Source organism: Panthera pardus, unplaced genomic scaffold, assembly GCF_024362965.1.
Source record: "Panthera pardus isolate Hobbes unplaced genomic scaffold, ASM2436296v1 HiC_scaffold_16, whole genome shotgun sequence".
Taxonomy (NCBI): Eukaryota; Metazoa; Chordata; class Mammalia; order Carnivora; family Felidae; genus Panthera; species Panthera pardus.
In genome coordinates, this window is record NW_026526721.1 from 10,576,047 (window position 1) to 10,590,528 (window position 14,482).

The following is a 14,482-nucleotide window of genomic DNA, read 5'->3' on the forward strand; positions in this document are numbered from 1 at the left end:
CTCAAGCACATGTCACACAACTGAAAACTGTGTCTCGGGGCCAGATGGGAAGGGTCCCGATGGAGCCATCATCCCACTGTGGAGTCCATCCGGTTCCCAAGGTATCTAGACCAGCCCACAGTGACTTACCAAAGGGGACAGCTGAGCAGTTAGTGGCCACCATCCCACGGGGAGTTGGGGGGTGGGGAGGGGGCTTCGTTACCCGGAAGCAGGAGGTCAGGGCATAACTGCCTGCCCCTCCTGGAGAAAAGTCCAAGGTCCTATAAACCTGTCCATTTTGACAGGACCCATATAAGAGCAAATACAGGAAAAAATTAGGCGTATGCAGCCAGCTGCATTACAGCTTTCGCGGAGAACTTCTAAGTACACCGATTTCTCCTTGACCGTGAGCTATCGTTCCCATTTTCCAGATAAGAAGAGCAAGACTCCAGAGAGATTGAATGATTATTCAGACGTGTCAGAGGTATCGAGGGCAGATTTAGGACCCTGTGTCTGCTGCTGTTTGGAATTTGGGTTTTTTAAACATCACCCCTGCTTCAAAGCTCCTCACAGGGAAGAGGTTAGTGCCATGTTGAACTTGTTAGCACTTAATGCCAGATAAGGGAAAAGCAAGCAAGCAAACACAAACCTCAATGCTATTTGAACACCCTTTTACAAAACCAAGGAATGTCCTGAGCAATGACCATTACTCTCCTCCTGGTATGATGATCCCGGGCCCTGAGGGAATCCAGAAGATTTAACGGCTTCCCAGGTCTCTAGCAGGTGGACGTAAAGTATTTAGTCGTAGAAGGTTGGGGCTTCAGAAAGGAGCGTGACTCAGGTTCACAAGCGTTAGCCAACTGGAAGGACAGCTTTGCCGGGGACAGAGCCCAGCAGGTTAGCTGAGTAGTGGGTAATCCCCGGCCAGTCTCTGATGGCCACTGTCCTTGTCCACTCGCCCGGGAGTACATCGGGGAACCCATTACGGAGGGGAGGGGGAGGAAGAGACGGGGAGTAGATGTCATCAAGAAACTTCTCAGGAAGGCTCAAAGCGGGGATTCATTCACTGAGTGCCCTTAGTTGCATTCTGTACGGTATGTTTTGAAAAACAAACGTATTTTGTTTCAGAATCGACATTGTGATAAAGACTTTAAGCCAGCGAACAGCCCTGGAATACTTCTCACCTTCCCCACAAAGGAATAGCCTCTTAGGGGCCTGTGAACGGGCCATGGAGGTAGGAAAGAGGAGTGGGTGCTGGCCAGGGACTACCTACTTTTCTACAACCACAGTGAAACCTAGAACAGTCTGAGGACCTCGGCTGTGGCCACCTGGACAAGGTCGGGTCACACGTGTCTTTTCTGACCTCTGTAAGTCTCCATTAAAATGCCTTTGTGGTTCACAGTACAAATGCAGATTATTTCTAATTTCATTACCAACCAAATCTCTGCTTTGACGTTGCTCTCGTCGTTTTAAAGGAAGCCGTCCCTGTCCATTTTGTTTCTTGACATCTAAGTGAGGCAGGCAAAGCGAAAAAAGATCAAAGATCTTGGTTTCATGTAAAAGTGCCCAGAGAACAAATGTTTACTTAAAAAGAAAATTGAGCACTCAGCATCAACCAAATGCTACAGCCAACTGGACAAGGGGATTTCTGTAAAGTGTATATAAACGTCAAAGGAACACAGTCCGGTCGCGAATGCTCAGACCCAAAGGGTTCTTGAGGAGTATCTGTACAGAATCTGCTGTGTTGTCTCCTCGCCTTCAGGTGGAGCCAGGCAGCCCAGCCCACACGCACGGCAGGTGGAAGGCTGGCTGCAGGGGACGGTGGCGGGGAAGCCACAGATACACCAGAGCACTCTTTGAGCCGATAGTTTCCACTTCCTCCCCAACTTGACCAGTTACCAGAACTGCCCAAGAGTAGTCACCACGAATCCAGCCTTTCTGGAGTTTCCCTGCCCGACGTCAAAATGCCACCGTAAAGGGCAGAGAAGCAACGACGACCAGGCCAGCCCCACACCGCATCACTGCCGAAGAAGCCCGGGGTTGGGTCTGAGACAGGGCGACCCTTGGAAGGAATCGAAGCGTGTTTGGCCCACACTTCATCCCAGGGCGGGAGGATTCTCCAAGGTGCAGCTGTGAGCTGCATCTCATGAGTCGGGGGGTCTCCTGAGTGGGGTGGGGGGAGCGAGAGAAGGCATCAGAAAGGAAACTGGAACCAAAGACACATGATTGGCCCTCTCCTCTCCTGCCTGCCCTGAACCCAGAGGCAGCTGGCATCACCAGGGGGGAAACAAGGCAGAGAAGGGACGCCCCACGGCTCCCGGTCCCCACTGGTCCCTGTGGGTCCTTGCAGGTCTCTGGACTCCAATTCTCCACCTGTGGAACCTGTTCGCAAGCATCCTCCAGCAGCCCTTCAGTGCCGAACCTTTTTGTGTGTCTCAGGTCCGCTATGGATGATCATCAAGGCATTACTAACGTGTCCAAGTTCACCAAGTTCATATGAGTGGAGTCGTATGCCGTGCGAGTGTCTGTGAGAGACTAACAAACGGGAAGAGGTTCACCAACAAGTTATTAGCAGTTATTTAGGTGGAGTGAAATTTTAGGCGATGGTTTTTCTTCCTTAGACTCTCTGACATCGTTTTAAAATATTAAAATAGGCATGTATCATCGTGTGACTACAAAAACAATCTTTTCATTCTGAAGAAACTTAAACTCCTATTTTGGGGGAGAGAAACAAGCTGTATATGACTATGAAAACTATCAGGGACAGACCAATTTTTTAACTGTTGAAGGAGGAATTGAACCCAAATCTAATTTGCTTTGAAACTGGAAACTCAAGGGGCGCCTGGGTGGCTCGGTCGGTTGAGCGGCCGACTTCGGCTCGGGTCACGATCTCTCGGTCCGTGAGTTCGAGCCCCGCGTCGGGCTCTGTGCTGACAGCTCAGAGCCTGGAACCTGTTTCAGATTCTGTGTCTCCCCCTCTCTCTGCCCCTCCCCTGTTCATGCTCTCTCTCTCTCTGTCTCAAAAATAAATAAACGTTAAAAAAAAAAAAAAAAACTTAAAAGAAACTGGAAACTCAAAATCACATGCCCCAACATCGTGGGTTACAGTGTCCGCGAATGCCAAAGAAGTAAGTTAATGTTAACTGAACAACTGGTATGTGTCACAATACATACTGGTATTATTCAGATACACAAGTGAGTTGACAAGTCACCAGGCCATGTATCATCTGGGTTGAGTGGATCTCACTACGATATGGTGTTATTAAAATATGGGCACGACGGCTATTGGAAGGAAAACAAAAGACCACTCACAAAGAATACATTCTTTTTTTTTTTTTCATTTTTGTAAATGTTTATTTTTGAGAGAGAGACCGACAGAGAGTGAGTAGGGGAGGAGCAGAGAGAGGGGGAGACACAGAATCCGAAGCAGGCTCCAGGCTCCGAGCGGTCAGCATGGAGCCCGACCTGCGAGCCGCGAGATCGTGACCCGAGCCGAAGTCGGACGCTCAACCGACTGAGCCACCCAGGCGCCCCACAAAGAATACATTCTCATCACAGCCTAGCTCGTACCACTGAGAAATAAGACAGAAAACACTCTAGCTTCACTTCATTCTTTTCGCAACATCTGAATATGCACGTTCAATCTCCTGGTCGGCTGGACACGTATTCATGAACTCGTCCCTGGCATAAGCATTGTTCAAGTATCTCCAGATGCCAGTCATTTCAGAAGGAAATTCAAAATCTCTGTATCTCTTGGCCACGATCTGAAAATCAAGAGGAAATAATCAGCAAAGGAAAAACCCACTAGCATAGGCCATCAGATCGGACAATCCATTCTTTTGAGGTGTGTGATGTATTCGCTTTCTTGAGTCCCAACGCATTCTTCCTAAAGCCAGTCAGGTTACCCCAAATTACACGTCAACCTTGCATAGGGCATACGGGGGATGGGGAAGCTCATGAAAGTACTGGGCTCAAAACAGCGACTCCACACAGCCCCGCCCACCCATTTATCCCAGATGAATTGGGATCCACTGGTATGAATTCGGTCTCTCCTCTGGTGGACTTCTCCTCGTGTTGCTGGCAGTTTTGACTTTGTGTGTTCTGCTTGCCGTGTTATTTGGTGCCTAAAGATTCGTGAAGATCTTCCCTTTAGGTTGTGCCGGGATCACCGTGAAATGCTCTCTTTTTCCTACTTGCTGAGCCTCACCTCCTGAAATCCCAGATATCTGTGCATATTATTTCTGCAGATTTCCATCATTCTGTCACCGAACAGATCACCTCATTGTCAACAAATGGACACAAATCCTTGTCCTCCCGGAAATGGTAGATGTGACGACAGGGCAATTGAGAGTGAGCATCATGGGAACCACAACAGTGGGGGATGCTTCCTCTGGCTCCAGGGGCCCCGTTGGGGAATTCGCCACAAAGGAGGGTGATACTGTGGGAGACGCTATCAGTTAACCCAACAGGACACATTCCCTCCGGAAGTTCTAGGGAAAGGTCTCTTCTCTCCCCAGCTTCTGGTAGTTTCTCCGTCTGTGTGTCTCTGTGTCCAAATTACCCTTTTTTTTTTTTATAAGGACCCCAGTCCTATTGGATAGGGGTCCCACTCTACTCCTCTATGACCTCATCTGAACGAATTACATCTCCGGAGAGACCATTTCCAAATAAGGTTATGTCCTGAGGTGCTGGGGATTCAGACTTCAACATATGAATGGGGGTGGGGGAGGCAGTGCAATTCATCCCCGAACAGGAACCCAGAGCCACAAAGGCCTGTTCTGCTGCCTTGCCTCCTGTTGCATTGGTTTCTGGGATGTGTGGATGAACTGAACATGGGACTTCACACAAATTAGAAGACCTTGGGACCTGATTATGCAGATTTTGCAGGCTAGAAGCCACTGATGCAGCAAAACAAGACCAGATGCCTGTCAGAAACCCTCCTCAATCGTTTAATATCTTGCTTCAATTCAACTTTAGGGATATTAATGTTAAGAATTCCTTGGGGCGCCTGGGTGGCTCAGTCGGTTGAGCGTCCGACTTCGGCTCAGCTCATGATCTCTCGATCTGTGAGTTCGAGCCGTGTGTTGGGCCCTGTGCTGACAGCTCAGAACCTGGAGGCTGCTTCGGATTCTGTGCCTCCCTCTCTCTCTGCCCCTCCCCCCGCTCATGCTCTCTCTCTCTCTCTCTCTCTCTCTCTGTCAAAAATAAACAAACATTAAAAAAAATCTATTTAAAAAGAATTCCTTTTACGTATTATTTTATTTATTACTCCTGGTTTATCTTTGCCTATTTTTTTTATTTTAACAGTTTTTTAACGTTTATTTGCTTATTTTGAGAGAGAGAGAGAGGGAGCATGCACACACACACACACACACATACACACACACGGGGGAGGGGCAGAGAGAGAGGGAGAGAGAGAATCCCAAGCAGGCTCCACGCTGCCAGCACAGAGCCTGATGCCGGGCTGCATCTCATGAACTGTGAGATCACGACCTGAGCCAAAGCCCGGAGACAGAAGCTTAACCGACTGAGCCACCCAGGCGCTCCTAATTTTTAACATTTCTGAGAAAGTTTTTTTTTTTTAAATTTTTTTACATTTATTTTTAATAGAGAGAGACAGAGCACAAGTGGGGGAGGGGCAGAGAGAGAAGGAGACGCAGGATCCAGGCTCTGAGCTGTCAGCACAGAGCCTGACGCGGGGCTCGAACTCACGAACTGTGAGATCATGACCTGAGCCGAAGTCGGACGCTTAACCGACTGAGCCACCCAGGCGCCCCTCTGAGCAAGTTTTTTAAGTGTCTGCCTCCTATAGAAGTGATCTTCTTTTTATGGTACATTTTCTGAATTTAATACTTTGTTTTCTGTCTTTTTGTGTTTATTTCTGTGTTTGTGTATGTTTCTTTTTCTGGTAACTTCGAAGCTTATGGTCTGTTTTAACTCTTCCTGTGGTTTCCTATATAACTTTATCGATTTTTTTTTTTTTTAATGAGTTCAAGCCCCACATCAGGCTCTATGCTGACAGCTCAGAGCCTGGAACCTGCTTCAGATTCTTTGTCTTCCTTTCTCTCTGCCCCTCCCCGACTTGTACTCTGTCTCTCTCCCTACATAGCTTTAAATAACAGAGATTCTCTATTTCTTGACTTGTCAAGTTTAGATGATATCTACTTACTCCTGATTATGACAAATAAGGAAATTAGTACAACTAAAGTTTTTCCTATTTCATCTTCCTTATCTCCCTTCCATTGGTTGTAAAAACATCCAAGTTTACTATGTTCTGATTCTGTTCAGTAACTATTATAACATTGTTTGGTCTTAGTTCTGTCTTTGGATTTAAATAGGTTCTATGTTTATCACCAACCCTTTTATACCACCCACCTTCTGTGTTCCAGGGTTCTTACTTTCAGTATCATTTTATTACTATATTCATCATAAAGAAACTTTATTTTTAAAAGAAAAAAAAAAAAAACAGCCCAGGAGTACTTAATTTGTTAAGACCAGAAGCCCAGCTAAAAACAGTTTACCTGGATAGGAAATTCTTACATCATGCATTCTTTCCTTTAAGTCTCTGTAACTATTAAACCACTGTTTTCTGGTTTTAATGTGGTCATCAAGACATAAGAGGCAAGTCTGAATTTCTTCCCCCTGGAGACAGCTTTACTATTTATTACTAATATTACTGCTATTATTATTATTATTATGGTCTGGACACCCAGAGTGTCCTATCTGACCCCTAAAGTTCAGTAATTTATCAGGTATGTCATCGTGTGTTGATTATTCTGGACTATATTTTTCCAAACATGGCATGTTGTTTAAACTGAAGGTTCAGATCATCCTTTAGTTCAAAATAAATTTTCCCTTCTTCTTTTCTTTTCTTTCCTTTCCTTTTCTTTTTTTTTCCCTTTCCTGTTCTCTGGCTCCTGATTATATACATCTGGGAAATTGCTGAGCATTTTTATCCCTGTGCTTGTCCATTCAATTTTGGAAACTGTTCTAGGGCTTACCCTCCAGACCCCTGACGAATTTCTGCAATGTCTTGTTCTATGTCTTGCTACATGTAATGTACCTTATTTCTGAAGCTATTTTTTAAATTTTTTTTAACATTTATTTATTTTTGAGAGACAGAGACAGAGCGCAAGCAGGGGAGGAGCAGAGAGAGAGGGAGACACAGAATCTGAAGCAGACTCCAGGCTCTGAGCGGTCAGCACAGAGCCTGACGCGGGGCTCGAACTCACGGACCTCGAGATCGTGACCTGAGCCGAAGTCGGCTGCTCAACCAACTGAGCCATCCAGGCGCCCCCGGAGTTATCACTTCTTAAAAGTACTGTGGAGGGCAAAGAGAGTGAGACAGGGTAGCTGGAAGACCAATTTGGATGTTTACCCTCAAACACTCTCTCACCAAACACTGCTCTATGCGCTGCTCCACAGACAAATGAGGGTTAGGGTCAAGGTCAGAGTCAAGGTTAGAGTTAGGACACCCTCCACTCCGAAGCCCTCAGATTAGGCAGGAGGTCACCACGGCTAAAAAGAAAGCTCAGGAAATTTACAGTCCCTCTCTTGACGGGTTCCAGGACTGTTTCTTTCCTCTGCTCAGCAGCCAAAAGCACATTCCTTCTCTCCATCTCCTCTCCCTGTTCCTTCAGATTAGGGGACGGACGGCAGGACGCAAATATGGTGCCTCTGTACGGTTCCTCCTTCAACTCTGCCTCCCCAGAGACCTCAGATGGAAAATGATCTGCGTGGGGCTGTTTCCTGCTTCTCTTCTCATGGCCCCGGTCCTCAAAGAAGTCTGGGTTGGGCATTTCAAGACTGTACTATTTACTTTTAGAGAACTTCACGAAAGATAGAAACCTGCCTCAGCCCTGTGACACCTCACACCGGACAACGTTTCTTAGTCTCTGAACTGGTATCCTGCCCTAGTCCAGTTTTATGAAAGACGAAGTTTTGCTCTGTTTTTTCCTATTGCTTGTGTTGGGTTTTAAGAAGGAGAATAGATGAAAAATTCCTTTACTCTCTCATCTTTTATCATACATTCTTTTAGACGGAGTCTCATTTCCTTTCAGAAGGTATTCCATCCTGAAAGATTATTAAGCTATTTTGGTATTTTGGATGTCCAATGGCTTTGGAAGATTTGGCTCTCAGGTCAAATATTGGAGAAATGGACTGTTTTATTTTACTCTCAAGTTTACCCCCTTTTCGTTCTACCGAAATCTAAAATCCTCTTTCCTCATAGGAGATGAACAAGTGGGAATCAGAGCTGGACGGTCGGATCATCTCTCTTGCTTCCCCCAACCTCCACGTACTGCTGTGAGACCACACTGGTCATGGCAATGACTACAACACGTTCGCTAAAGGGACTAAACCAAAACACGACTATGTAAATATCTGGTTGGAAACTGGCTCCCAAACAGAGGAGGTTTTGACGAGTTGAGATGCTTTCGTTACATTTTAGATGCTGGGGACCTGGCAAAGCTATCGAAGAAAACATTCACTTGAGGGCTCAGCCACGTCTTCAAGGCTGGGATTTCAAGTTGGTATCCCTCAAGCCCCACAAGGAAGAGAGAAGAAGGAAGAGAAATGGGACAAGAGTTGGGAAAGGAATCAGGAGGGAAGAAGAAATACAGGAAGGAAAGGCAAGACAACCAGGGGCAGCTGGTAGCCTACAGGAGCATCAGCACCACAGATTATGTGATCCTCATTTGTGGGTTTCTAACTGGCAATTACATGAGTTATTAAATTACAGGGTCCTTGACTCGTATCCCCCTCTTGCCCATCTCCCCCATCTTTATACCGAGGACCCAGGTTTGAACTTGAGGGGATTTTAATCATCAAGATGCCCCAGAACAAGGCTTGGGTTTCTTCCTGGGGCCTCTGAGGCTACTGAGGGTCAAGAACATTGCAGTGGTGATAATGATAATAACAACTGATGAGACGTGAAGGCTGGGGGCACTACTTAGAGACCACCATAACTCCAGAGGCCGGGTGTAGGGCCATCTACTTTGGAATCTCCGGGTCACCCCTAGAAGTTCTGATTTAGTAGACCAGAGGCTGGACTGGGGGATTTGCAATTCTAGAAAGCTCCCCAAATAATCCTTATGCCTACTAATGGTGGAGAACCACTGGTCTAGGGAGACTTTAAACCCTAACATATATGACCCACAATGCTGATTTCCTGTTCAACTATCTGGCAAGACTGGATGCCAAATCCAGTCTTGGCCAGTCTTGGCCAGTCTTGGCCGGGCAGAGGCCCGGCCAAGGAGCTGCTCCCTAGCTGTAGGGGGGTGATATTAAGAGCTGAGAAGACACATCTCTGCCATCCCCAGACAGAACTGTTTCTATCACCAACAACTGAATTCACACTGCCGTGCTCCCAGATTCCATGCATTGTCTCCAAACCTCGAGCATTAAACGCCAGGTATAATCAATGTTGCCCTCAAGTTGCCCTCGTATAACTTTTCTTTAGGATGTGGGGGGAAGACTTGAAATGAGAAGCAGTGAGAATGGAGGGGTGGGGCCCAACTTCCCAGAAGTTTCTTGAGACTACCTAAAGCATATCTGAGAATATCCATGCATCTGACGTCTGGGATCTGACCGCCTCAAACAGAAACCAACGGACTCTTTAATTCAGGAGTCTGCCTTTTAGATTGTTTCAATGTCTGGCCGAAATAAAATAAGGCCCCATTCGCATATTCAGCAGCTACGGTAGGAGGAACGTCAAACCTTTATAATGTGGAGCTTGGGTAAGAGGTTACAGTCGGCTAACGTGAGCTCATCCCCATCCAGGAACTTCCTTCCAGAAACAACAACCTCCTCAGTGCTGTAGGCATCTATTTCATCAGGCAGAGGGCTATTCAAGTAATCATCCAGCTTCTTCAAAGCCTTTAACAGGTTCTTTTCATAAACTAAAACAGAAAGGCCAGAAATGACCAAGATAAGCCAGCCGTATGAGTTAGGGTTACCTTTCTCTCGACATGAAACGAGGAGTTGATCTCCTCTCCCTCCCGACACGTGGCTGGGCCGCACTGGGGAATTGGGAGGGAAGGATGTGGACTTCTAAGATCTGAATAAAGGACTCACTCCTCCCTGGAAAATACTTCTGCTGTCTACACAACACTGCTCCTTCTAGAACTCATCCGTTTATCCAAAACTTTTTATGGGAGGCCCATAATGAGGTAAGCAGTGGCAGAAGCTTCATTGAAACGGATTCCCGGGGTCCAGCAGGGGAATTCCTGGCGGTGATTCTTTGCCCCTAAACTGATTGTTTTCTGGGCTCCCAACCTCCAGGGGAAGCATTTGACCTCTTGAAACGCACCTACAGATTCTACGTCGAAGGTGCTTTTTCCTGATTTCTAGACACAGGTCCCTACCCCCAGGGAAATCAGTCAGAATTCCCGGGACCTTAGAAGAAGCCACACCAGAGGCCGGGGGGCACCCCAGGTGGAGAGCATTGAACAGGTAGACGGCAGGTACTCACTCTCGTTGGCATCCTTCTTGGTGTTTTTTATAAATGCCGAGAATTTGGCAAACACGTCATTTCCTGCAGAGTTAGATTCAGGGTGTTGGGTCCCCAGCTTAGGGTACCTTGAAAAATTCAGAATTGGAATAGCACAGATAACAGGGGGGCGGCAAACATGTCTTTCTCTGAGTGGATATAAAAGTGAAAAACCTTCCCCCTCGGATGGTTTTCTAATCTCTTTGTGTGCAAGGTGTGGCAGCAGCGCAGTCCGGGGAGAAGGCCTTTGCTGTTCTCCCGGGACACGGCCGCCCACCCGGCACCGCCAACTGCGCTAGAAGATTCCCTTCTAGATCCGGCGCCCCGCGACAGCACACGCTAACGTGCACTCCTTCCCCTCCCAGCCGCAGACCTAAGAAGTGGCCAACCCGTGCGACATCGGCCCGCCTCCTCCCCGCTTCCGGCTGCCAAACCCCAATTGCCCCACCGCAGGTGCAAACGAAGCAAAGAGACCCGGGCCACCGTCGCCCGAGGCTTCTGCTCTTGCTGCGTGTTCTGCGGCACACCGCGGCACGGCTAAGGAAGGACGGACGTACCACGGCCGCAGAAAACCAAATACACGAAGCCACGAGTTTCAGGCTTGTCTGCGAAGGGCCAAAGGCACGATCAGATGGTGAATGCTGGTTTTATGAGGCCTACCTCGGGGGAGCTAATTTCTCCTCTAAGAACTCCTCGATCTTATTCACATCCGTCTTGACTTCACCATCAAAAGTCATAAAGGGAGGGTTTGTTCCGGGGGCTAGGTTCTGGAGGTCTGCGGGTTTCCTGGTGGGGGGGGGGGGGGGGGGGAGGGGAGCGGCAGCTTTTGTGAACGGTCGCCAAGGTTTGAATTCGTTCCCCCAAAGCCTAGCCGCGTCCTCCCCGGTTTCCGAGGAGCAGCCCTTGAGAAGTTCAAGGGAGACCATGGGTTCCCAAGACGTCCTACCGACAGTGAAAGCGTGGCTCTTGTCTGGGCGCAGAGGTAAGAAAGCCAACTCTCCCCCGTGGGTCACAGGAGAGCTGCTCACACGGGCTTTGGAGAGGTGCTCAGCTGACCAGGAGCTTGGGGAGCAGGTTCCTTAACGGTGCCCCCAACTCCTCCCTGGTTATGTCTGAGCGGGTCCTGTAATTACTGACGAGCCCACACCCGGGCTTCAGTTCGGGACCCCGACGTGGATGGACGCCCCGCGATGTCGCCTGTGGGCTCTAGGAGTGTGTGAGTGCGGGGCGTGTGTGGGGGTTACGGGGGCGTGGGGTGTGAGTGGGTGGGAAGACGTGCGCAGGGGCGGGGGGGGGTGGGGAGGGGACGTGGCAGGGCCAGTCTCAACAACGTGGAAACCTCCTCTTACCTCTTCAGGTCCACTGTGGTCACGTTGAATATAACGCCCTTTAGCCAGAGAATCATGAAGAGGCGCTGGGAAAAGGGGCAATTCCCAATACTCTCGCCATCGTAGCCAGCCTAGGCGGGAAAAGAAATCGTTATGAGAGCGAGGCTCACAATTCTAAGTGCCACATTCCTCAAGGCATGGCGCAAACCCGTTACAAACTTGCGTTGCTGGTCACGACACTGCCACTACCCTTTCGGGGCCATTTCACTCAGCCTCTGAGCCAGTCGGCCACCCCCTCGGGGTGAAGTCGAACAGGCATCACGGAGCATTTCCTTCTTCCTTCCCGCCGCTCACCCCTTCCTGCCACACTGGGCCTCTGAGCAGCACGGTTCCCACAGGGAAGGACAGGCAGGCGGGAACTCTCCTTGTCACCAAAGGTGCAAAGGAAAGACGTGCTCTTTCCAGGATGCTCCAGCTTGGAAACACGCCAGCAGACTCTCCCCCCGAGACACCATCCCTCCTGGACACTGTCACACCTTGATGTCCCCTCCTCTGGCTCATGGGGTGGCAGAAACATGGGAAGCATTCGTACTGAGAAGGTGTTGAGGGTGGGGCGGCCGCTCCCCGGTGACCCAGAGCAGGTCACACCCACACACGCCTCTCCCACACACAGGCAGACACGTCCGGAACGCACGTCCTCCTCCTCGTGGGCTCGTGGCCGAGAAGGAAGGCACGAGGGTTGGAGAAGACAGAGGAGACGCCCGGCTACCCAAGCCCTGGGAAACGGAGGGCTAGAAGCAAGGCCAACAAAGGAAGGTCCAAAACCCTTCTGTCTCTTGCCATCTTTCCCCACCAGGCCGCACGTCCCTGACCAGCTCGTGGCGCTAACAAAATCCTGCTGGAAAAGGCAAGGAGGTGGCTTCGCCGTACTCCTCACATCTCCAGACCGCAAGCACTGCACCCAGCCAGACCTCGGTGACACAGCCACGGTCAAACCGAGAGGCCCATCCCTGCCACACGCATTAAGAGAAGGTAGAGGAGACCGCACTGTGCCTGCAACCTGCGTCCCAGGAGGATTCGAGGCAGGAAGTGAGCTGCTGGCCCGGGGACTGAAGAAAGGGAAAGGGAGACGTGAGAAGACCGGACCTTCGGAGAGGTGGGGTGCTTAAGTCACCCGGAGGGGTTGCTAATAACCACATGTCCCGAGAAATCAAGAGGGGAAGAGACCCCCAATTTTCAATCAAAGATCGGCCCCGTTACCAAAGACGAAACCCAAACGGGCCAATAAGCACATGAAAATGTTCCTAACATGTTTAGGCAACAGAGCGACGCAGAGCAAAGCCACGGAGGGACGGGGCCACACAAATGGCCAAAATGGGAACGGCCAAAATGGAAAGGTCTGACGCCACCAAGTGTGGACAAGGGTGCAGAGCAACTGACCCGCCATTCACTGCTGCCCAGAGTGCAAACAGCACGACTACCTTGGAGAAGTGTTTGGCACTAATCTCCCAACGTTAAGTAAGCGTAAACGCGACGACCCAGCGATTCTACTCCCAACGGAGCCGAGTACTGATGGGCACGAGAGACTCACAGGAATGTTCTTAGCAGCTTTGGTAGAACAGCCAAAACCTGAAAACAGGCCGGATGCCATCAAGAATAGAACGAGTAAGGGCGCCTGGGTGGCTCAGTCGGTTAAGCGTCTCCCTGCGGCTCAGGTCACGATCTCAAAGTCTGTGAGTTCGGGCCCCGAGTCAGGCTCTGTGCTGACAGCTTGGAGCCTGGAGCCTGTTTCGGATTCTGTGTCTCCCTCTCTCTCTGCCCCTCCCCCGCTCACACTCTGTCTCTCTCTCTCTCTCTCTCAAAAATAAACATTCATAAGTAAATAAAAGACAGAAATACTTTTTAAAAAGCACAGAAAAAAATAAAAGAAATACTAAAAAATATCTGTATACTACAACTTATCCATTCGTTGTAGATAAGCTGTAGTATATTCATACAATAGGACGCTACATCACAACGGGGAAAATTCAGCTATTAGTATAAGCAACAATGTGAATGAATCCCATATACATAGTGTTGAGAGGAAGAAAGCCGACTCAAAGGAGCTCAGATACAGGCAAGCTTCTCTAGATGACAGGAGTGAGAAGAGTGGCTGTCCCTGGAGGGGACTCTCATCTGGGAGGGATAGGAGGGCGACTTCGCAGTGCCGGAAATGTCCTGCATCTCGAAGGCGGTGGTGGCTACACGGGTGTATTGAAGTGGCAGAGTCTCGTTTTCTTTTTCTTTTTTTAATTTACCTCCAAGTTAGTTAGCATATGGTGCGATGACGATTTCAGGAGTAGAATCCAATGATTCATCCCTTATACGTAAAACCCAGTGCTCATCCCAACAAGGGCCCTGCTTAATGCTCCTTACCCATTTGGCCCATCCCTCCACCCACAACCCCTCCAGCAACCCTCAGTTGGTTCTCTGTATTTAAGAGTCTCTTATGCTTTGTCCCCCTCCCTGTTTTTATGTTATTTTTGCTTCCCTTCCCTTCTGTTCGTCTGTTTTATATCTTGAATTCCACACATGAATGAAGTCATATGATATTTGTCTCTCTCTGGCTAATTTCACTGAGCAGAATACCTTCCAGTTCCATCCGCGTTGTTGCAAACGGCAAGATTTCCTTCTCTTTGATTTCACG

At 48.9% G+C, this 14,482-nt stretch overlaps 1 protein-coding gene across 2 annotated transcripts in view; it reads right to left on the reverse strand.

Moving 5' to 3' along the window:
* Positions 1-3,314: 3,314 nt before the first annotated feature.
* The window catches only part of CLIC6 (chloride intracellular channel 6), a 42,656-nt gene continuing 31,488 nt past the window's right edge, over positions 3,315-14,482 (reverse strand). Inside the window, exons 2-6 of one of the 2 annotated variants that reach the window (XM_019420272.2) lie at positions 11,818-11,927; positions 11,129-11,254; positions 10,451-10,557; positions 9,697-9,878; positions 3,315-3,743 (exon numbers count right to left, since the gene is read on the reverse strand). In XM_019420272.2, coding sequence (XP_019275817.2) covers positions 3,582-3,743; positions 9,697-9,878; positions 10,451-10,557; positions 11,129-11,254; positions 11,818-11,927 — 687 coding nt within the window. In that variant the 3' untranslated portion in view covers positions 3,315-3,581. The remainder of the gene's footprint in view (positions 3,744-9,696; positions 9,879-10,450; positions 10,558-11,128; positions 11,255-11,817; positions 11,928-14,482) is intronic. The other variant, XM_053903097.1, reaches the window with a different exon arrangement.